The sequence below is a fragment of the Dermacentor variabilis genome, chromosome 1, assembly GCF_050947875.1.
Source record: "Dermacentor variabilis isolate Ectoservices chromosome 1, ASM5094787v1, whole genome shotgun sequence".
NCBI lineage: Eukaryota > Metazoa > Arthropoda > Arachnida > Ixodida > Ixodidae > Dermacentor > Dermacentor variabilis.
The window spans coordinates 92,138,267-92,162,090 of record NC_134568.1 but is presented as its reverse complement, the minus strand read 5'-3'; the positions used below and the strand labels follow the sequence as shown (position 1 = coordinate 92,162,090).

The window sequence follows — 23,824 nt, the reverse complement described above, 5'->3', positions numbered from 1 at the left end:
GTGGATTTTCGCCTGGCAGAGTTTTGGACGCTTTCTGGCTAGCATACGAGAAAAAGAAACAATGGTCACTCGCCGCCATCACTGTGGAGTCTCAATGGATTGCAACATGTTCGCTTGAGCGCAACTTCTCCAGAAACTCTTATCTCATTGGTGTAGGATACCTGCCAGTACGCATATGGTTCTGTGTGGACCAAGCGTCTAACATTTTCTTCAATATTCCTTCGGTAGCCACATTAGGTGCCAAACTAGGCAGTCGATTGTGTCCAACATGCTTTCCTTTGCATTCTTCCATTTCGGTGCCCTGGCCTCACAAAAAAAGACGTTCTTGCGGTGCAGAGAATTGTCGTAAGGTGTAAGTTCGATTTTGTTAGTTCTTCTTTTACGGAAAGTAGTGGGCCGCGGGACGCTTCATTAGCCAGATACTCTGATTATATTGTTGCGATAGCAATGATATGGATACTCCAGGCGCATTCCTACTGTCGCCATCGCCCTCATGTTCCGTATAAAGCCCCAAGGGCGATAACATTGTGACCACACGCTGTATGTACGAGTGAAAGCGTAGGGCGGGGGGGGCCTGGGTGAATTGACAAGGGTGACTCAGTCCTGTGTGCACAAGGAAGGAAGTGCACACAAGTGCTGCCGTCCGCAGCTTGCGATACATCGGGGAGCATATAGAGGAGGGAAGGTGGCCCTTAGGATTCTCTGATCTGTCACTCTGTGATTGCACAACATGTTTGATGTTTGTTTGATGCATTATATAGAGTGACTTTTTCTTAGATGCATAGATTTATTGGAGACTCACCTATATTAAACATCTTCTTGCAAGGTTCGGTGTACATGTGCAGTGAACTTTGTTCTCAGTGACACTTTTTTGCCCTCAAGGAAACCAGGTTCGTGTCGGACGATGACGTGAAAGGGGTAGTTACAGACTATTTGAAGCAGCAACCCAAGGAGTCTTATGAGACAGAAATCACGTCACTCGTTAGTCAGTGGAACAAATGCCTAAATCCTCATGGAGACTACTTTTAAATAAAGTACCCCGTTCGTCATACATTAACATTGGCTCGCTTTCTTTTGACTCGTCCTTGTATATTTTGCAGAACTCCTGGTTTTTATATGTGCTCTCTGTTGCAACTATAATTTCGGTGCAATTACTCACAATGCACGACCGGTGACTGCTGCTCGTGCGCAATACATTGGGACGAACAAAGGACAGTGTCATTGAAATTTCTCCATGGCATTTGAATATGTACAAAAATGTAAACAAGGCTCTTGAATGACATTTTCATTAACATATTTGTCCTCAGCGTGTTCATTTCACAGCCTTAACATTTTTCATGTGAGCGGCATGCACTGCTTTGCTCGTTTCGGACTGATATAGTTTTGAAGTTTGAGTGATATTTTCTTTACTTATTAAGTAGGCAAAAAACATTGAGGCATTGATATCAGTTATTTCGGGCACAATTATTGGGACACACGAGTATGTATTTTTATGAAAAAATACACATTTTACTTGTCTTGACAGTGCGTAGCGTTCAAAAATTAGTTTGCAGCATTTATGGCAATGGCAATGCAGTTATTATTCATATATTTGATCCTACAAATTCTATAAGGAGCAGGCCGAGTGGCAACGTGAGCCCCCCTCCTCCAATGAAATTTCTGGCTACGCCACTGCTGCACATGCACTCTGTCGATGTGGTGCGAGCAAAGCTGGGATTTTGAAACATTCTATATTCTATTAAATTCCTGTTCGCGTTTTGCACTTGGTCAGAGCTGAGCTTCGGCCGTGTTATCAATGAGATTTTGTTATCAGTGGGATCAGTCGGCCTTGAGATAGCACTGACAGTGCGATCTCAAGTGAGCGCACTGTCGCGCGGTATTTTTTAAACTTTGCGGGCTTTCGTTTTTCCCAAATAAAAACAACCAGGCTAAGTCTATCTCATTGGAAGTACCTGTGTTGGGCAATTATTTGTGAAGCTCCACAACTTTCCTATTGATGCCTGAACGTTTCAAGCTATATTTAAAAAGTTAATTTATCTCGGCTAATTACTTAAACAAAGACAAGCAAAAAGATGGTACTGTAAGTTTAGATAAATGCTAACAACATCCACGCGATTTCTGTTCTGAAGAACTTATGGGTTTTTTTCACAATCTTGGTGTAAGTTAGCTGGGACACCCTGTATAGGAAAGCTGGTTGCCCCATGGTTGTTCACATGGAATCTAGGGGCCGGAAAATGTATACGATCGCAGTCTGCAGCAGGGAACGGCGGCGCGTTTCGGTTATCGCCTATTAAAAGTGTGCACTATGCTGCCGACGGCACCACAAGCTGTGTAACAGATAGGCGAAAATGCTTATCGGGATAGGATGCTGTGATAGCTGTGAATGCCGCGTGCGACAACCCCGGAGAAGATTTGCTGCTACGGAAATGAGAAACTGAGTGTGCGCCGGCATTTTCACGTGAGATGGGCGGGCGAGTATTGCGGTGAAGCTGCCGCGGTGGGCAGTTATAAACTGTTCTCGATCGCGCGTGCCTGGCGCATTTTCTTGTTTACATGGGCTCTAGCGGTCGAAAAAAGTATGATACAATCGCAGTTTGGCGACGTATTGAACGTTGGTGCCGAAAAATCATGTTTCCCGGGAACGTATGAACCAGAAAAAAATAAGCATAACTCTATTGGGTCATTTTTTGTGTTCTCGATTGCGAACGTTGGCGCCGGGAAAATGTACGTAACGGGAACGTATCAACGAGGTTCTACTGTATATCTTGTTTAGTGCTGTGCATACACATTTTTTCACTAATTTCAGTTCCAGTGCTGACACAAACTTTGTGCGATATGGCTAGGTACTGTGTAGTGAGGAGTCAGATGTGTCGCAGCATGTGGTTCATGGGCATGAAACAAGACAATGAGAAAAACCATGCTGCTCAATAACACTTGCTATTAGTTGACCTGTCTTATTTGACAACAATGAAGTGCAAAACATGAGACCAAAAGGGAGACAAGGAGCGAGACAAGCACTTGCCCCGTCCATCTGATCTTCATTTTAGGCCATCCTGTGTTTTGCTTTGTGACATATTGTTAGTGTTAGTTATTTTTAGCACTGTCAAATAAGTTTCACCAACTGTCCCCAAAAAATACTCTTCTAAAATTGACCTGCCATCATTTCTGGTGCTTGTGCTACTCCTACTCCACAACAAACATTCCAAAAACCACATCAGAAATGTGCCATGAAAGCATTCATCCCATGAAAACTTGCCACTGTCAGCATTCTCCAGCCAACGAGTGACAGTGAATGACACTGCATATGCGCTAATTTGTATCCATCCATCGTGACAAACAGTGTTGTGGATGGTTAAGCTCAGTGTTTGCTTGCGCCATCATCTGCATACATGCCCCATGGAGCAGGTGGCACAGGGTACAATAGATATATTGCAGACTGACACTATCTACATGTTGGCATCTCTGATTGGCTGATGTGAATCATAGCTCTGACCTACACTGCAAATAAAATACGAGACGAACTCAAGGTTGCATTAAATAGTTCAACAAGGGATGTTTTGGCCTGGAGCCAACGTTTTAACTAGGAGACTTGTCTTTATTCAAGGCAACAACTGCTGTAGTTGTGAGAAGTCTCCTTGGTGGAACATTGGCACCAGCCTGAGACATCCCTTTTTTAACCACTGTTGATCACTTAGTCTCAGTGTTCCTGTGAACTTCTCTGTGGGTGGCATTGTACCATAATTTGTTGTCTATGCACTACTTGCGGCAGAAAGATTTTGATAGCTGTGAACGATTTGCTTAGGCTTGTCATTTGAGTAAGTAAGCTACCATAAATTAGCATAATGAGGCTGGAAGAGTTGTGGATCCAACTCCCATTGCGACATTATGATAGAGACTGGATGCAAAAGATGCCTGTGCACTGAACTGTTCACTACCCAGGTTGTGAAAAATAAGCAGGATCCTTCCTCTGGCCGCATGTAATATTGATATATAAAAACACATTAGCTATACCAACAATTTAGTGCAACATGATGCAGTGGTATCCTTCATTGCAGAAAGCTAAAGGAGAAGCGCAAACAGGAGCAGGAAGAGAACAAGCGAAGAAAGGAAGCTTTGCTCGAGGGTGAGCAGGACATGAATCAAGGGAGTGATGCAGATGCAGAAGTGGAGAGTGAGGATGATGATGAGCAAAACTGGTACCGTCAGGAAGTGGATAAAGATCCTGATGAGAACGGTGAGATTTTAGTGCTCGTTTGTTGTGATGTTGTGTCTTTGGCCATGATAAGCCTCCATATTGAATGTGTGAATCTTGAAATGACAAATGTTTGAACTTTTCAGTTTAATTTAATTTTCAAATACTTGCTGAACATGCCTGTGATGACCTACCTGTTATTACATCAGCAAGGTGCATATGTGAGCTTATTAGAGACTTTCTGTGGCGAAGAAACAGCATAAAGACAGGAAAATAGCTGTGTCCTTAGGCTATTGTCTATGGGAATGCGAATACTTGAATAGTCAATTTCAAATCGAGTAGTGAACGTTCGAATAATTTGATTCATGAATTGAATATCTAATATTCAATTTTTCGAATATTCAGTATATTTGATGAATGACCTGGCCGTTGTTTGTGCCTTGATGCATGCATCGTTGCCATGTCGTGCAATCTCTATTGGTACAAGGTTTGACCAGGTGGATCGGACTGATAGAAAAGATTAACGCTTCATGAACAGAAGGAACAACAAAAGCAGCACATGTGAAAAGCACGGAAGCATGTGTGAAGATCAGGCCAATTAGCCACTGGGAACAGTGGCACCAATGGGAACAATGACGCAATTAGCCACTGGGAGCAGGCCCACATTGCATGAACTTGCCCTGGGCCTCCTGATCTGAGAACTCTATCATCGGCCTGTGCGGAGCAGCTCACTCGGCAGTGCTCCACGCTGTCATCGGCGCTGCGCAGGTGGGCACCAACGACCATGGGGAGGGATGCACATTCCCTGCTTTTGTCTGTCGCACAGATGGTATTAACAAGCTGAGAATAACCAGCAGAAACCACCATAAAGATGGAAAAGCGCTCCTGTTTTCTGGAAGAAAACTGGAAAGCAAGACTTTTAAGCAAAACTTTTTAAGCAATAGAAGATTGCCATTAAGCAGTGTATGGACCACTAGTAAACTGAAAACCGTATTGGTATTTAGGACAACTTTGCTATTTCTCCAGCTTCATAGGGGGAAAAGCAGTTGGTCCTTTTCAATGGACATTCTGTTGATAAAAGATATTTTCCATACCTTTGTATGTGAACTGAGTTATCAGAGCTGGCATACTAATTTGGTGTTTCCTTTTTATAAGAGTAGAGCATACTGCGCATCTTGATTTCTAGGTACACTGGTGAGCCAAATTATACAGACCACAGGGTCGTCGGAAAAACAGAATTTCATCGTAATTAACACGCATAAACAGAAACTGACAAGTCCACTAGACAAATCGTAATGCCAAGTTTGGACTGCAGCCTTTAATTTCAGTTGCATTCGCAGACAGAGGAGAAATTGAGTTTTATCATGCAATACCTGGTCCGTATACTTTTTCTTATGGGTGTACCTAAGTTACTAAGTTACCAATAGCAACATTCTTGTTGAATAATGTGAGTAATCTTCTGAGCATGTGCAGCACCATGTTATTGTTTTTTTTTTTAATTTGTACGCATAAAGGTTTGTTAAATTTTCTGATATTTGATAGTTGATTCAATATATTTTTTTTTTCTTGATTTGATACAAAATTTAGTGTTTGGTTTCACACACCTCTGCTATTGTCCCGTTTTTGTGCTGTTTCTTTGCATGGTATCATGTCACCCTCTAACTTGAAGGTCTCAAAGGTAGGCAATCAGGCAGCACGCATAGCGTAATCGTCTCTGTGATCTGTACTGTGACATTTTGGTCGGAGAAGTGTAAAAAGGCTTCATCAGCTTGTAAAGCAAAGGAGGTGATGTGTCAGGTTGGTGCGCGTTACGACTATGGCTGCGCATGATTGTCAACGTGGCTGAAAGCATGCAACCTACATGCCTTGTTTTAGGGGTAATCTACTGCGTGGGAAAAGACTGGACGAGCTTGGAGGGCATGGCATCGTGCACTGTCTTCCCACGTGTTTAGTGCTCGACGTTGCATAATCTTGAGTTTCGAAGACACGTTGAAGCGAAAGGCAGATGAAGCATTTGTTGCCGGTGCTTTTCATGATTGCATTGTCCCACCGCAGGTGACATTATCAGCCGCGGGGGGTAGGAGTGGACTTCACTTCGTACCACCGATGTGAATATATCATCGACTCGGCATGAAGCTATCTTTTGTCACTGACTCAAATTTAAAAAAAAAAAGAATTCTCATACAGATTTGCCTTTTCTGATTTCCCGATAATTTTGACAATTTTCCAGCCCCTACTGTGTAAGAAAAACTCATCGGCGAGTGTACTTATTTCCATAAAAGATAAATTTTCAATATAACAAAGCAAATTTCCAATTTTGCTGACTTCATTATTTGTAGGTTTAACCGTATCTTCGAAATTGAGTTTGTAAGAGTACGGTGCAAGTTTGTCAACGCATTGATGCGTGGACATACACTTGCCCGCGACCTGGGGTGCTATTCTGCGTACTGTGTAATTCCCCCATATTGTCGAATTTTCCAATGCTGCCGGTTTGAGGAAGTGACAAGATGGTGAAATCAACAATGTGGCGGAATTTGGCAATGTCCAGAATACCACTCCTAGTCAGTTCATATCTCAACCATTGTCATGCTGTGTCTACAGACACACAAAACTTCAGTCAGCGCATGCACAAAATATTTATTCCCTGGCCACATAGCAGAAGTTGACCACACTGCATTAGCTGAATAATCGCTTTTCTTCACAATGGTCATTGTTCCAGTGCTTCCCTCACTGAATTGACGCCCTCACCAGTGCAGACATAGAGGGTTGAGTTGGCACCATTTGAAGCTGCTTGAAAAAGTCACTCGGGACCAGGTCGCTGTTTAATATGTTACTATGCTGCTGTAGCGTAAATGAACAAACATTGGACACACATAACTTGCACGAGAAACCACTAATGCAAATTTTATAACTTAATGTTTTGGCTTGGAGTGCCCTGCATTTTGGGAGCAGTCAGTAACTAGGCTTTGCTATCAATTTCGAGGAAGTGCTGGCAACGTGGTAAACCATGTTGGTGATGTATCAAAACAAAATCATTGCTCTTAAACTGCCCAAGACAGTGTCCTCATGCGGTCGTGTTTGCAAAGTCCAAAATGAGGTGTCCAAGATTTTGGTCATGCTATACATTGTCTTTGGGGCCAGTGGCAGTACTGTGAAGCTGTCCGAATTATCCGTTGGCAACTGTATGCCCAGACAAAGCTCACTTTTTTGAAGAAGCACATAGTTGCGATTTTATGAGTGAAAGTTGCATCATATATAATACACCGTGCAGTTATGGGTATACAGTCAACATCCGATTTTCCGGACTCCCTAGGTGCCACAAAAACATTAGGAAAAAATGAGTGCATGTTTTTTACTGCTCCCAAGGTCTCAAATTGCCACAGGCACGTCCTAAATAGCTCTGAAGGTCTGCCAGTACACTTAAAAAGTGTATTGGTGCTTGTATTGTGACAAGAGGCGGTGTATGCACGTGTGTATAATTCAGGAATGCTTACTGTGCCCCTTGACAGTGGCCCCTTTCTGTTCTTGGCATGCTTGACCATGTAACACCGTTTTATTGCGGCAAAGCTGACTTTTGAGAACTGGCATTGTGCAACGCTTGACCCATACTGTGTACTTTCCATGCTTTGAAGCACTCCGTGAGGATGACAATGGTGGAACCAGCATCATTGCTGACAGCAGTGAAATCTTTCAATGAAAAACATGGTACTGAACAGCATGAAGCTTCGTGGTGAACGTCAAAGCAGCTAGGCCTAGCATCGCCGTTGTGGCTGCCAGTGGATGGTGTGCAAGAGCGCTGGTTTGATGCTACAAGATAATCAAAATGGCAGCAGTGGTGGCTTTGTTTATTGCTGTTTCAGACCTGCAGTCGCAGCAAAAAGTCCGGAAAATCGGATGGTGAAGGGTTGCACCATCCTAAATTTCAGATGTCCTTCAGAAGAGTGCCTTCTTCCTCTTGCTCCGAGTACTCTTTGTTACTGTGGTTGTCCTTGGCTCTCAGAACACAGCAGGCACCGCGGTGTATTTATTGTAAACAATAAGGGCATTTTCACTCTATATATAGTATATTCAAAACAATAACAGTGCTAAGAAACAGTATACTATCCTGTGTATATTGCCACCAAATTTGTTCCCTCACAGGGACACAAGCTTCTGCTCTCCTACAGAAAACCCATAACTGCATGCTGTATCATATATAATACAGCAATTAACACTTGCCTTACAGAAGCACCCAAATGTCTTTCTTGTTCAAAGCAGCACAGTAGGCTGATAAACAGTAATCAAACACCTTAGCAATGGGGGCAAAATGCAAGAACGCTCATTTACTTATACTTAGGTGCTCATCAAAGAGTTACAGGTATTCAAAATTAATTCAGAGCCTGCCTCTACAGCATCTATCGTAGCTTCAGAGTTGCTTTAACCCCATGAATCAATGAATCACTCGTACACCTTGTTTGTTTGTTTTTTCTGTGTTAATTTCTAGTGTAAAATTTGTAGGGGGAAAAATGCGGTTTATTTAGACTTTTTGCATATTGTGTGATGAGCTTCAACACGAAATGGTTTCATTACATTTGAGCAAATGTTGACAAAAATGTGCAAATCGAGATTATAAACTGCAGCAGAATATATTGTGCCTCAATTCCTTTCTTTAGTCTTGAAATCTGAGCCAACCATATGACGTTTTGGCACTGTATACACTAAAGGTGTGCTTTTGCAAGTTCCTGACAAAGTGAACATCTGAGTTTGGTACTTTTTTTAACCTTTTCGGCCTCGCATTTTACCCAGGGTTCCCACACCATGTAGGCATATTCTAGTATGTACATGTATACCGAAGTAAAATTCCTTCATTTTTAAAAGGCAATACCTTCACATTGCAATGCAGTAAACTCGGAACCATGCAAGCCTTAAATATAATGTAACAGGTAGGGCAATTTTAAGACAGTGTTGGTGTTAAAATCATGCAGAGGTGTTTACCTACTTACTCCATTCTAACGCACTATTGCAATGCGCACCAAGTTTTCACGGCCAGATATGATAAATCCAATGCCCTTATTCACTCGTGAGTTTTTCATGGTAAGAGAGAGAGAGCTAATTTGTTCTCACTTGGAAAAATAACTTAGGTATTTTATCTGAATCACAATAGACCATACTCGGAGCATCTGATCTTTTGAACTATATATCACATTTTAGATACATTTTTTTATATATCTTCTATACCATGTATAATGCTAGCATACTATCCACTCATGCTTGGAGGGAAAGGCAACAGGACAGAAGGAGAAGACAAAAATGCCCACTTCTGGTAGCTGGGCATGGTTTTGTCCTTTGTCCTGGTGTTCATATCGCTTGTTTTCTACAGAACAACTAAAATCCTGTATTTACTTATCTTTATTCAATTTTGTGCACCATGTACACATCTTGTCAACATATAGGTAATGTGCTGGGTGCCTGGGCATAGAGGCATCAACGGTAATTTAATATGCTTGTCGATCATATTGCCACATCCTTCACAACAAAGTCGAGCAAATCTACCATAGCTGTCCCTGCCACAGATTTGAAGCCTTTCCTACAATTAAAACTGAGGAGCTATTGTAAACATACGTGGGACACTGCAACACTTAATAAACCGTATGTTATTAGGGAGCTTTAGCATGTCTGGTATTTTAGTATACACAAAGGCGTTTGCGTAACAGTATTGGATATCATATGCTAGTAGCCTTGTGACACAATGCCTTAGGCATGTTTTTTGTGTTCCTTTAGCTTTGCATCGAAACAAGATTTAAGGAGGCAACCCATGTTCACGATTATGCCACTGCCAAAGTTTACATCAGCGGTGAAGTGGAATACACTTGATAATTGTAATAATAGCTCTGTGTTTGTCTGGTTGAGCCCTGTGCCACCAGGTGGTGTCACCAATCTGGCTGCTCATGTTTACCCTCTGCTAACCAGGTAATCCGTAAACGATACAAGTATACCAGACATGCTAAAACTCTGTTAAGCCAGACTTCGGAAATTGGGCACCTATAACAAAAGTAAAAAACAGGTTATTTTCTGTCCTTATAGAATAGGCCATGTGTATGGCACACACTTATACCTGTTGACCAGATCTTTTACTCTGAGGCAGTGAATACAGAAACCACTCATTCCTATCCCATGCACCATAAGTTCCACAACAAGGCAGTACCAATTGCCAATAAAGTGATGGCCAAGAACTGAGCACAAGGCTAAATCTGCCTGTGCAAAAGTAAAAAACAGGTTATTTTCTGTCCTTATAGAATAGGCCATGTGTATGGCACACACTTATACCTGTTGACCATATCTTTTACTCTGAGGCAGTGAATACAGAAACCACTCATTCCTATCCCACGCACCGTAAGTTCCACAACAAGGCAGTACCAATTGCCAATAAAGTGACGGCTGAGCACTGAGCACAAGGCTAGATCTGCCTGTGCCTAGCACCATCCGCCTCCTCTTCTCTCAGCACTGTTTAACCGTCATTGCCAAAATGCGTCATGAATATTAAAAACTTTGCTGTCAGTAGACTCTATATGCTACTGCAACATACACCAAAAGCTCTCCCTGCATGCATTGTGGCAAAGTAGCAACGACGAAAGAGGCCACGTGGAAGAGCATACATAGCTGTTGCCTGTACATTGTGCAGGTTATAGCAATAAATGCCTGAATATTCCTTGTTTATGTTTCAGATGCACCACCAAAAGCTAAAAGAGCTAATAAAAAGGGAAATGGCATTGTAGCTGGGAAGCCTCGCATGCTGAAGAGACACCACAACCAGCGAAGTGGTCAATCAAAAAAGGGGCCAGCAGCACTGAAGGACAAGGGTGATGGAGAGGAACAGCAGGGAGATAAGAAGGCAAAGAAGCACAAACTGTCAGACTTTGAGGTGATGATGCAGCGGCGCAAGAAGCGCAAGAAGTTGAAAGAAAAGGTTAAGGAGAAGCGGTTGCGCTCACAGAAGGTGGCCAAGCTTCGGGCTCAACAGAAGCAGGATGTGCCTTTTAAGAAGGTGAAACACAAAAGAAGCCGTTAAAGGACAGATATGTATTGCAAGGGTGGCTGTACATTACACTGATGGAAATGTATAGGAAAATAAAATTGCTGGCCAGTCCTGATTAAATTCAAGAGGGACAGTAAGAGTGGCTTTTGATCAGTGAAGTGGCATCTGACTGTCTGAATTGAATTTAAGTTTATTGCAGACTACTTACAGGAAGGGGGGGAGCAGAAGCTAAAGGCTACACAGCCTGACAAATAGTTCAATAACATCCTGTTGAGCAGTGCCAAAGACTGTGCTGTGGAACTTCGGCATTTGGACGGCATATTACCTTTGTCTCTTTGGTGCTTAGACTAGTAGTTTCTTCATCTAGGGCATGCAAAAGTAAGTTTTGAATTTCATTTGATTATAAATGTTAGCGAGCTTGCAATGCAACCTCCCAGTGAAAAAGCAATGGTAAGAAATGTTAGACCAGTTCACCCTTGAAATAAATTGGCTTTGATGCGAGTGTAAAAAATGCATTTTGTTAAGCAGCAACTTTTTTGGTACACCTTCACAAATACAAATCTGTAGACATGAAGTCTTCTACACAAGCTACTCCTTACAGCGAAAGTTGTGTGCATGATTTTCTGTGATGCAGTGTTCCTGTTCGATAGGCACATTAAAGAACCCCAGCTTGTCAAAATTAATCCAAAGTTGCCCACTGCAGCATGCCTCATAAATCATATGGTGGTTTTGTCACGTAAAACCTCAGAATGAAATTATTTGAGGTGCTGTCAGTCATGTGCAGTCACTCTCATTCAAACTCTTCCGCTAACAAATACCAGCTCCCACTCACATTCATACTTGTGTTTCCTCATGCTCACTGGCACTCGCTTCCATATGTACTAACATCACTCACTCCCTTCATTATTCAGTCATACTCGCATTCAAGATTGTGAAACGAATAGGAGTGAATACTCATTTGAGCATGCAGATTTTGGTCACATGGAAATTTATTAACTATATTAATCTAGACCTCGCTGTATTTGTGGATTTTGGTCTGCAAAGTTATGTGGTGGCACAGTGGCGATGGCATTCTGCATCTAAGCATGTGGGTGTTGGTTCAATTCCCAGCCATCATGGCCACATTCTAAAGGAGGTGCAATATAAAAACGCTCGTGTTTTTAGTTAAGTTCATATTAACCCCAGGTTGTGAAAATTATTCCAGAGACCCCCCACCACAGTGTCTCAGCTGTGTGTTGCTTCGGGATGTTAAGCCCCGTAATCTGAAGCACAAACCTCACAAATTCATAACTCTGCACCAAAGACAGATACTGCAGCACTGTACACTGCATCTGTCGGACCAGCTGAAGCGGACAAATGGGAAATGCAAATTTAACATTGCAGAATTTCCCAAAAGCTGGGAGCCTTCGAGCATTTATTAAGATTACTTAATCGCCATATTTGATATCTCTCTTCTATCTTCCTCTTCCCTACCCACCGTGGTTGCTCAGTGGCTATGGTGTTGGGCTGCTGAGCACGAGGTCGCGGGATCGAATCCCGGCCATGGCGGCCGCATTTCAATGGGGGCGAAAATGCGAAAACACCTGTGGGTACTTAGATTTAGGTGCATGTTAAAGAACCCCAGGTGGTCGAAATTTCTGGAGTCCCTCACTACGGCGTGCCTCATAATCAGAAATTGGTTTTGGCACGTCAAACCCCATAATTTTTTTTTTTTAAATGTTCCTCTTCCCTTTCTTGACAGCCTTGTTATCTGTCTTGATCTGCTTCCATTCCTGACCATAGAATCTTATATCCTCCCAGCCTTCTGTCTTCATCCCTCCATGGATGGTACTGAATAATGTTTGGGATGGAAGCATCTTATTTCTTCTCTCATGGCCCTTTGTAATAAACAGTTTTCAGAAACTTTTCTTGCATTGCTGTTTTGGTAACAAGACATGGGCCTGAGAATGATGTCCGAATCAAAGCCCTTTTACACCAAAATCACATCTCCAAGAGTTATATCCGGTATCTTGGACTGAGGCTGTTCGTCTTCAAAGTTCCTTTTCATAGCATGGTGGTATCTTCGTTGTTGCTCTGTAGACAGAGGCATATGCCGGTGTGTAACCTTGTCTATAATCCCTATTTCCTTATCGGCTGCAAGCCACACAGATATACCAAAAGCGGCGAAATGGGAGCTGCATACTAGGAACAGTTATGATGTCAAACAGCCACTTCTAACGTACACTTCCAGCTGCCTTTAAAGTCAGGGTAGAGAGTCGAGAATGTCTTAGGCTACGTATGACTCTCTGCAAGAGCATTGGCATCTGGATGGTATGGGGTAAGAAAACAGTTTGACGCCGCATTGCTGGGCCCAAGCACGAAGCTTGTCGCTACGAAAAGTCCGACCATTGTCGGCGACCACGACTTTGTTCCTAAGTATATCTCTTTCAAGAAGCAAAATGACTTGAATGTCATTCATGTTCATGTCTTTGTTGCCAGGCTTAGCAGCCACAAATCTAGTGCATTCATCTATTGCCATCAGAAATGCTTGACTCTTTCATGCCCTTTCCTCTTTTTTTTTTTAAGTTCGGCGAAGTCAAGGATTTTTAATTGGGGTGTCTGAGTAGGTTGGCAAGACCACGAGGTTTCGTCAAGGTCTGAATTTTGCCTTGCGTATTTGGAACTTATTGCAAGTTTTGATGTACCTAGCCACATTGGTTTTCGTGTTTCTCCAAATAAATTTTTCTGTCAGTTTTCGGTGGGTCCTCCAAAAACCGTCGTGCCCACCTCACTCACGACTACTATGGTATAGATGCAGTATGGTTGGAACACAGGTCTTGGGTACGTACACCTGGCCTTGGCCATTCTTCACTTCTAACTCTTGTGTTCCCTCCCACAAGTTGACCATGTTTACGCTTTCGGTGCTTGCTGCTTAGGATGCGTGAAGTCTTCACAGCGCATCAGCATCCCGATGATTTATTCCAGGGCAATGCAGCACTTCGAAGTTTGATTGCTGGACCTCGCTGATCCATTGGGCCACCCTTCTTTTAGGCAGAGCTAGTTGAAGGAAGTGTGTGAAGGCTTGATTGTCAGTGTAAAGCTTAAAAGTGTGCCCTTCCAAGTAGCGCTTGAAATATCAGAGCCATGTCTACTGTGAGGGCCTCTTTTTCTGTAGTTGCCTCTTTCTCAGTAGACCATAAGTATTCATGATCGCTTAGCGCAAACAAGGAAGGATAGCGCTCCCCCCTTGTCCCCTTCCGTCATTCCTTGTTTGCTCTAAGTGATCGTAAATATTTATGGTCTACTGAGCAATATGACCCTCATCTCTCTGGTTATAAGTGATCGCCTTGTCCCACAAGTCAAGTGAATTTCCTCTAAAAGCAAACGGAAAGCTCTCCTTCCATACTTTCCACAGCTACTTCTTGTGCTCTGAGATGCGAAGGTCAAACCATTTTTTAGCATTTCCTCCAAGGTACTTCCACATCTGAAACATGCGACCAGTATCAATGCACCAGTTGTGTTCGCAAGTGTGCCCATAGTAGTCTAGCCATGTAGTGGCGCTACGCGAAACACAGTTGAATGGCTCAGGTTGCACTCATAATTCAACTCTTCTCTAGTCCACAAGAGCAGCTATAAGAGCTTCCTGCTGCTGAGTTTTTTCTATTTGTATTGCGGCGAGCTTGGCATATGCATATGAGAGATTAATGGGAGATGAAGTCGCACTTACGGTTGCATTGCAGTTAGCAGGAAGACCGTGACTTGTCCAAAGAACGAGATCACATAATTTCACATTGATTCTTGCAGCACCTTTAGCGATGACTTCGAGCAAAGTCTGTGTGGTCATCTCGCCTTGTGCACAAGCGAAGTCCTCCCCATATGGCTTGTAGCCTGTGACGACTGGGTGGTCTCGTCGCTGTGTCACGTAGAATGTCACCCACATGTCCAAGTCCGTATCCGACTGTGCCAAAATGTAGAATTCCCCGAAAGCTGGGAGCCTTCGAGCATTTATAAAGATAACTGAATCGTCATATTCGGTCTCTCTCTTCTATATTCCTTTTCTTCCCTTCCTTGACAGCCTTGTTATACATCTTAATCTTCATCTGCTTCCGTTCCTGACCAGAGAATCTTGTAAACGTTTATATAAGATCGTTACAATGCTTATGAGGGCTTCGCAAATGCTCTACTTGCAGATTAGTTGTATATTTTATAGTGGTGTGTAATGCATCAATTTTGTACAATTTATATGTCTTAACCAGGACTCTGCATATATTCAAAATTCTTAATATATGTGTATTTGATGTGACAATTCACTCTTCAAAGTTGTCAGATATTCCTTCTGTTTGAATATTATAAGGAACTGTAAGAACTGTTGTAGTCACATGTGTGTCTCATTTATTTATTCTGTCCTTTGTGTGAACAGTATAGCACAATAAACAGAACGATGTCTACAGGGAGAGAGCGATGCAAACTTGTCTGAATGTTCTAGTGCAGACGATCCAGTTCCTGAACCAACACATGGAGGAGGTCACTTGTCCACAATAGTTTCCAGCTGTTAAATATATGCACATCTTGGCTTCAGCAGCCTACAAATTTGCCATCTCTGTTTAGACAACGCAATTTATTATTTGGCCAATCTCAACCTGTTTGGATTCCTTCAAAAGTATGCATGGTGCTGTAGTGTTGCCCTATGCGCCTTCGAGAAGCACTGCACTCTACTACATGCATGTGGGATTGTGCTGTTAATTTTTTTTATTACTGTCATTGTCATCGTGTACCAGATATGATCATACTTTCCGTTGTTTCTCATTTACTAACTTCTCAGTTGATTTGAAATCTATTTAACGGCACTGCATGTCTCAGTGTATAAACAAGTCTTTTGTTGCTGAACAGATTCCTCGGAACTCTCCGTTTCACTTTTTCAGAAATTGCGAATGTTCTATATTCAAAGGTAGGTTCCTTGAATGTTCGTATTTCTTTAGAAAATTTTGCTACTCGAGCAGCCTTAGATTTAACCCCTTTAAGGGACTGGCAACAGATTTTTAAGGACCCAGTTTTTTATGGTGCAACAAAGCGCTTATCCTCCTAAGTGTTTATACCTGCAGCAGTTACTTCCAAAAGCACATAGAAAGATCTTAACAATTTCTAAAAAAACAATAGAAGTCTCGAAGCCAACAACACTGAGAAGTAAGAACAACGCCTATAGCCCGCCTCAGAAATTCCGAGAGCATAAAGAGCATAACGGTAGGTGGCTTTCACAAGAGTGAATGCAACTTTAATTACCCATCCGCATTTTGACTTTTTCACCCCATCCGAAAATAAAATGCTGCTGTAATAAGTTCCTGCATCTCGGGCTGCTATAAATCCTAGCACCTAGCTAGTGACAATGTGGTGCCCTCTTTTGGAAATGGGCAAAAGTTCTCGCAGAGCCACCATGGCCTCTGAGAATGGGCTACAGCACGCGCTACCCAATCTTGGAGGCTATGGTGCCACTTTGTTACTCCTAACAAGCGAAGATTTAGCTGCACAGTATAAGTTACAGAAAAAACTTAGTAAAAAAAAAATTATTGCATTTCAATATTTTAAAAAGGCCAAGGGGCTGTAGTAAAAAAAAATTATTGCATTTCAATATTTTAAAAAGGCCAAGGGGTTGTGTGCACGTGATGGGACATACCATTTTTTGTCATGCTATTGCTGAGTGAGGGCGCCAAATGTCATTTTTCACAATTTGTTGGGAAGAATTAAAGATATAAACCCTAATTTAAAGGGACACTAAAGGCAAATACTAAGTCGCCGTGGACTGTTTAAATACCATTCCAGAAACCTCGCAGCACTTGTTTCATGCTAAGAAAAGACTTAGTTTACGAGAAAATTGCATCTGAAGGGTCCGAATATTTTTTTCGAAATTCAAATCTTCTGCCATCCGACCGGGGGAGTGGTGGCGTTGCATACGCCATTACCACTCTTTGCTGCCGTCTGTGAGTAAAACAGACGGCAGCAACACAACTTGGCTCGGTACCTGGCAGACGGCGGTACCGAGCCAAGTCAGAGCGGTGGATTCGCCGCTGCAGCTGCTTTTTGGTCAAGTGATCTAGATCGTTTCGGCATCTCGCGACATCACATGAAAGTTGAATTTTCTGCCACTTGCAGTTTGTGCGAGTTTTGCAAGCCAGCAAAACCAGCGCAGCACTACGCGATAACAACTTTACTGAAATGTGAAAGCACGAGTGGCGCAGAGTCGAGCGAAAATGAAACCTTTTGACCACCCGCGTCGTTGTCAAGGGTAATTTCAATGAGTTCTGTTTTCTAAAAACGAAATAGAACTGGACAAGTAGCACTTTGTTTCATCTTATAATACAATACAAGGATGTCTTTTGCAACGAGTGGTTGAGTACTAGTGACAGAATTTAGATGAGGAGTGCTTTCGTCATCGGGCAAGTACTTGAATGTCCCGAGGGAGTTTCTTATGATGTCCTGCATTTACCTCAATTTCTCTATTATTAAGGCTCTGTTCACGATAATATTGACGCCTTAGAGATTCTCGAGCACTTATCTATCACTTTAGCTTAACTTAATATTTGCCTTTAGTGTCCCTTTAATGAGGGAAACGGTGGTTGTTTCAGTGAATACGAGATACAATCTTTCCATCAGCAGGGCTATCTCTATTCACATTCTGAACGGTTGTCTGTCCCTTTAAAGAATCTTGGTCGTCTGTCCCTTCAAACAATCTTTAGGACCTCAGCTCATCATGATTGTCACTTTTTGGCTTATGACAAGCCTTCCTCACAACAGATTGCAGTATACATTGCTTCTATAGTATTATAGAATTTTATAGATTTCCTACAGTATTTGCAGACATTTATGCATTACCCATGAGGAAAATGTCTAGTTTCTCTGACCGTCATCACGGTCGCATGGTTGCGTGCAGTTCAGAACCACACTGTCAGAACCATTTATAAATTTCTTTAGTATTTATTTATCTTCTCTTCTTGGAGTTAGTTTTTGGGCATGTACGTTGCCCTGGGATGGACTTCTGCGCCTTAAGGTGGCCTCGACTCATGTAGGGTCAACTGACTGGACTATCTCGGATGCTCACTTGCGATAGTCAAAAGTTGCTATAGTTGTAATACTATAAATGTTGTATATAATTGCTATAGTCAAAAGGCAAAAGTGGACAAAAAGCAGGCTGGTGAACAAGCAGTTGGCAACTATGGCATCAATTCTAGGACCACTAGAGGGGAGGTGTTGGTAGAATTCATGGAAAAGAATAAGCTTCAAATAACAAATACCTACTTGAGGAAGCGCATCAAGAGAAGTGTACCTGGAAAAGCCCTAATGGAGAAACAAGAAATGAAGTAGATTTCATACTTTCTGCTGATCCTAGCGTAGTGCAGAATGAAAAAGTGTTATGTAGGGTAAAGTGTAGTGATGATAGGTTAGTGACGTCTATGATATACCTCATTTCGAAGAGAGAAACAGTAAAATTAGTCGAGAAGAAACAGGCCAACCTAGACCCAGTAAGGCTAAAGGTAGACAAATTCAGGCTGGTATTCATCCTAAATATTCAGCCTTAGAACAGAGCCATGAAGATTACATAGAGGTAATGAACAAAACCATAACTAGACTGGCTACAAAAGCAGCAATTGAAGTAGGAGGTAAGGCACCAAGGCAACCAATAGGTATGCTCTCCCAAGTAACAAAGGACCTATTAAAGAAACGACAAAGAATGAAAGTGTCCAACTCAAGAGGTCAGAATTCGCAGACCTGTCAAAACTGATCAACAAGAAGAAGGTAAGCGATATTCGAAATAGGAACGTGAAAAAGACTACGGAAGCAGTAAAAAATGGATGCAGCATGAAATCGGAAGAAAACTTGGCATAGGACAAGCCAAGATGTATGCACTGAAAGATAAGCAGGGTAATATTAGCAATTTTGATGATGTAGTAAAAGCAGTAGAAGAATTCTAAATTGACCTGTACAGTACCCAGAGTAGCCACGATACCTCCATTCGAAGCAGTAATGAACAGGCTGCAGAGACTCCTCCTATAACTAGCAATGAGGTCAGGAGGGCCCTGCAAGACATGAAGCGGAGAAAATCGACAGGAGAAGATGTAATAACAGTAGATGTAATCAAAGATGTAGGAGACATCATCCTTGGTAAACTGGCAGCTCTCTATACGGAGTGCCTGTCGACCACAAAGGTCCCAGAAAACGAACAATGCAAACATTAAACTAACGCACAAGAAGGAGACGTTAAAAAGAATTGAAAAAATTATAGACCCATTAGCTTACTCCCAGTATTATACAAAATATTTACCAAAATAATCTCCAATAGAATAAGGGCAACACTGGACTTTAGTCAACCAAGGGAACAGGCAGGTTTCAGGAAGGGATACTCTATAATGGATCACATCCATGTCATCAATCAGGTAATCGAGAAATCTGCTGAGTACAATCAACCTCTCTATATGGCTTGCATAGATTATGGAAAGGCATTTGATTCTGTAGAAATACCAGCAGTCGTAGAGGCATTACATAATCGAGGAGTACATGAGGCATACGTGAATATCTTCAAAAATACCTACAACGATTCCACAGATACCTTGATTCTCCACAAGAAAACGAAAGATACCTGTAAAGAAAGGGGTTAGGCAATGAGACGCAATCTCTCCAGTGCTATTCACTGCATGCTTGGAAGAAGTATTCAATCTATTAAACTGGGAAGGCTTAGGAGTAAGGATCAATGGCGAATATCTCGGCAACGTTAGATTTGCAGATGGCACTGTCCTGTGCAGCAACACTGGGGATGAGTTGAAACAAATGGTTGAGGACCTTAACAGAGAGAGTGTGAGAGTGGGATTGAAGATTAGTGTGCAGAAGACAAAGCTAATGCTTAATAGTCTGGCAAGGGAACAAGAATTCAGGATTGCCAGTCAGCCTCTAGAGTCTGTGAAGGCATACGTTTGCCTAGGTCAATTACTCGCAGGGTACGCTGATCATGAGAAGGCAATCTACAGAGGAATAAAAATTGGTTGGAGCACATACGGCAGGCATTGTCAGATCCTGACTGGAAGCTTACCACTATCATTAGAAAGAAAGGTGTTCAATCAGTGCATTCTACTGGTGCTAACATATAGGGCAGGAACTTGGAGACTGACAAAGAAGCTCGAAAACAAGTTAAGGACCGTGCAAAGAGTGATGGAACGAGGGATGTTAGGTGTAACGTTTAGAGGATCATAGAACAAATGGGGATAGCCAATATTCGAATTGGCATTAAGAGAAAAAAATGGAGCTGGGCAGGTCATGTAATGCATAGGTTAGCTAACCGGTGGACCATTAGGGTTACAAAATAGGTGCCAAGAGAAGGGAAGCGCAGTCGAGGACGACAGAAGACTAGGTGTGGTGATGAAATTAAGAAATTTGCAGGCGCTAGTTGGAATCGATTGGCACAGGACAAGGAGGGTTAATTGGAGATCGCAGGGAGAGGCCTTCATCCTGCAGTGGACATAATATAGGCTGCTGCTGCTGCTGATGATGATGAACCATATCATGCCAAAAAGGTGAGCCATTATGCGAGTTTCTTTTTTTTTTTCGAAATAAAGTAAGCCTTTCAGGGGTTAATAAGTGCAGTTTACAGAATTTTGATATTTTCTATACAGAGTTGCAAACTTGATTCTCCCGCTTTCTATGGCAATTGTCAACGCTTTTTGTATAACATTAACGGCCTAAATGAAATATCTGCTCACTACAGCTAATAGATATTACCTTTTAAAGGGACACTAAAGACAATTATTTCGTGCCAAGAAGACTTAGTTTACGAGAAACTTGTATCTGAAGGGTCCGAATGCCTTTTTCGAAATTCAAATCTCCCGCCGTCCAACCGGGGAAGTGGTGACGTTGTATACACCATCACTGCCCTTTGCTGCCGTCGGTGAGTAAGATGGCGCCCGACAGACGGCAGTGGCGAGCCAAGACAGAATGGCGGATTCGCTGCTGCAACTGCTTTTTGGTCAAGTGGCGCAGACCTTTCGGGCATCCTGCGACATCACATGGACGTTGAATTGTCTGCTACTTGCAGTTTGTGCGAGTTCCGCGAGCCAGCAAAACCAGCGCAGCACTACACGATCAGGAAAGTACTGAAACGCGAAAGCATGGGCGGCGCAGAGTCAAGTGAGAATGAAACCTTTCGGCCACCCGTGTCGTTGTCAATGGTAATTTCAATTAGTTCTTTTTCCTAAACATGAAATGGAACTGGACAAGTAGCATTTTGTTTCATACGTATTGTACAATATGAGCATGTTTTTTGCAATGAGTTGTTGAGTACTAATGACAGAATTTAACTGAGGAGTGCTTTCGTCATCAGGCAAGTGCTTGAAAGTTCCGGGAGAGTCTCTAATCATATCCTGCATTTACCTCGATTTCTCGATTATTAAGGCTCTGTTCGCGATAATATTGACGCGTTAGAATTTCTCAAGCACTAATCTATCACTTTAGCTTGACTTAGTATTTGGCTATGATATCCCTTTAAGTGCAACAAACCGTAATAGAGTCGGTGCAGTGGTTGCCTGTAAAAGCTATTTCTCCGTTCCCAGGTATTTTGGTAGGAGCTCGTAAGGTAAAAGAGAAAGTAAGCAGAGGAAAGGCAGGGAGGTTAACAAGAGGAGCCTCTTAATGGCTACCATCTGAGGAGGTGGCATAAGGGAATTTCAAGTGTTTTGAGCAATAGACCAGCATGTGGGTTAATTGTATAGTGCTTATACTGTTTGTGCTGTGCATTTCAAGACAAGGTGGAAGATGTTGACTTGTGCCCTACGGCTTCATTTTATCCCGTTATGCTCCCCTATTGCATATGTGCAACAACAAAATTGTTTCGCAAAGCTTCCAAGTGTTAATTTCTGATACTGGTGCATTGTTTACAGATTTTCAATGTCAAAAATTTCTTTGGTTCATGTTTTGTTACTTCAAGCACAATATCCTACCACGAATAATGATTGAAACATGAAGCAGTATAACCATGATCTTAGGTAAAACCAGCGCTGAATTTAATGATCATAAACCCTTGTGCTTAAAGGGAAACGATTCTGATAGTTGTGCGGGAACACATTATTGGATAGCGGAGGTGCTTGTGAACATTCAGGGCCAACTTTAAATGCTCTATGCAAACCTTGTGACGTTTCTAGAGATTTTAAAGACCTTGCATTTTTTACTGATCAAAGCAACACACCTCTGGGTGTTATATGCCAGCCCTGCACATCCTACATAGAATGGGTGAGTGATGTCACACAGGCCAGCAATCTCCTTGGTTTCCCATCTGATGTAATTGCTGATGATGTAATTACGAATACTTCAAGCCTTTGACTCCCCTAATCATTTTAAGAGTATAAACATCATAATTTGTTAACCTGTAAAAATCAAAATGGAAACGCAGGAAGCGTAGACATTGTTTCAAGCTGATGGTGTGCCCTCGCTTGAGCACATGAACAGTTTGTACATTTGTGCACATTTGTGTGAAGAAAGGAGTGGAATAGAGAGTTTCTTCCGAAACACTGGGCCTTCTGGTAGACGTGTAAGGCAACACACAAGAAAGTTAACAATGGTGCAAAGACGACTGCTGCTGGAGGGCATTATCTCTTATGAACATGTGGTCTGGGCCTGAAAGCGATGTCTTATTACAGGAGGAACATGAATGGTGCCAGTGCTGTACTCATAATTAATGCAGAAAGTCTGGCTAGTTGGTGATGATGCTGTTGCTGTGACATAGTTACTAGCGTGAACAAGACTAACGGAAAAAAGGTGGGACAGGACAGAGTGCTATACTTCAACTGACGAGCTTTATTCAGAAAAACATGCAAAGAAGCCACCATATGTTCACATAAATGTGCAGACAGACGCATAAACGAATGTGCCACGTAGGAGACAACCAAATGTGAAACGAAGCTGATAAGTGCCTATAACAAGCCATTACAAAGCATTCACCAGGTTCTTCTCAAGGTACAACACTTCTTTATCAGTGAGTGCCAGTAATGGAGTGCTTACGCATTCATCAGCAGCTTTGGAAATGCAAAACGCCTCAAACATTTCCCTGTCCAACTAACTGCCTGGCGAACTGTCTGAGCACTTGCGTGTTATGAAAACACGGGGAGCATTTACGAGTACATCTTCGACAGTGGTCAGCCAAGCGACCAGTGCCTGCTAGAACGTTTACAGCGTTCCAGTGCTCCCTAAGCTGGTCATTCAGGCACCTGCCTGTTTGTCCAATATAGCACTTTCCACAGGGAAGTGGAATCTTATATACCACCCCCACATTGCAGTTAACAAAGCAGGTGACATGTTCCTTAGTGCATGTATCTCGACTCCTGACGTTGTTTACCAACCTGCACATTCTTGTGAGCGTTAGTGGTGTTGAAAAAAACAACACCTAGACTGCACTTGTTAGCCACCTTTTTTTAGGCGGTAGGACACCCCGTGTATGCATGGCACAGCAACAGGGTGCCCACTGGGATGTGTGTTATTTCACCGAGCAGCTGCTGGGTCAGCTTTTACCTCTTTACTGAGGCTCTTAGTGGCTGACACCAAGGTGTCATTGGGATACCCAGTCCTACGTAAACGGCTCGCTTGTTGCTGAATGCTGCAGGAAGCCT

At 42.4% G+C, this 23,824-nt stretch overlaps 1 protein-coding gene across 1 annotated transcript in view; it reads left to right on the top strand.

Annotated features, from left to right (window-relative positions):
• The window catches only part of ppan (Brix domain-containing protein peter pan), a 60,404-nt gene extending 49,039 nt beyond the window's left edge, over positions 1 to 11,365 (top strand). The window contains exons 7-8 of the mRNA XM_075691157.1: positions 4,056 to 4,234; positions 10,897 to 11,365. Of these exons, the coding sequence (XP_075547272.1) occupies positions 4,056 to 4,234; positions 10,897 to 11,240 (523 nt within the window). The 3' untranslated portion in view covers positions 11,241 to 11,365. The remainder of the gene's footprint in view (positions 1 to 4,055; positions 4,235 to 10,896) is intronic.
• The last annotated feature ends 12,459 nt before the right edge of the window (positions 11,366 to 23,824 follow it).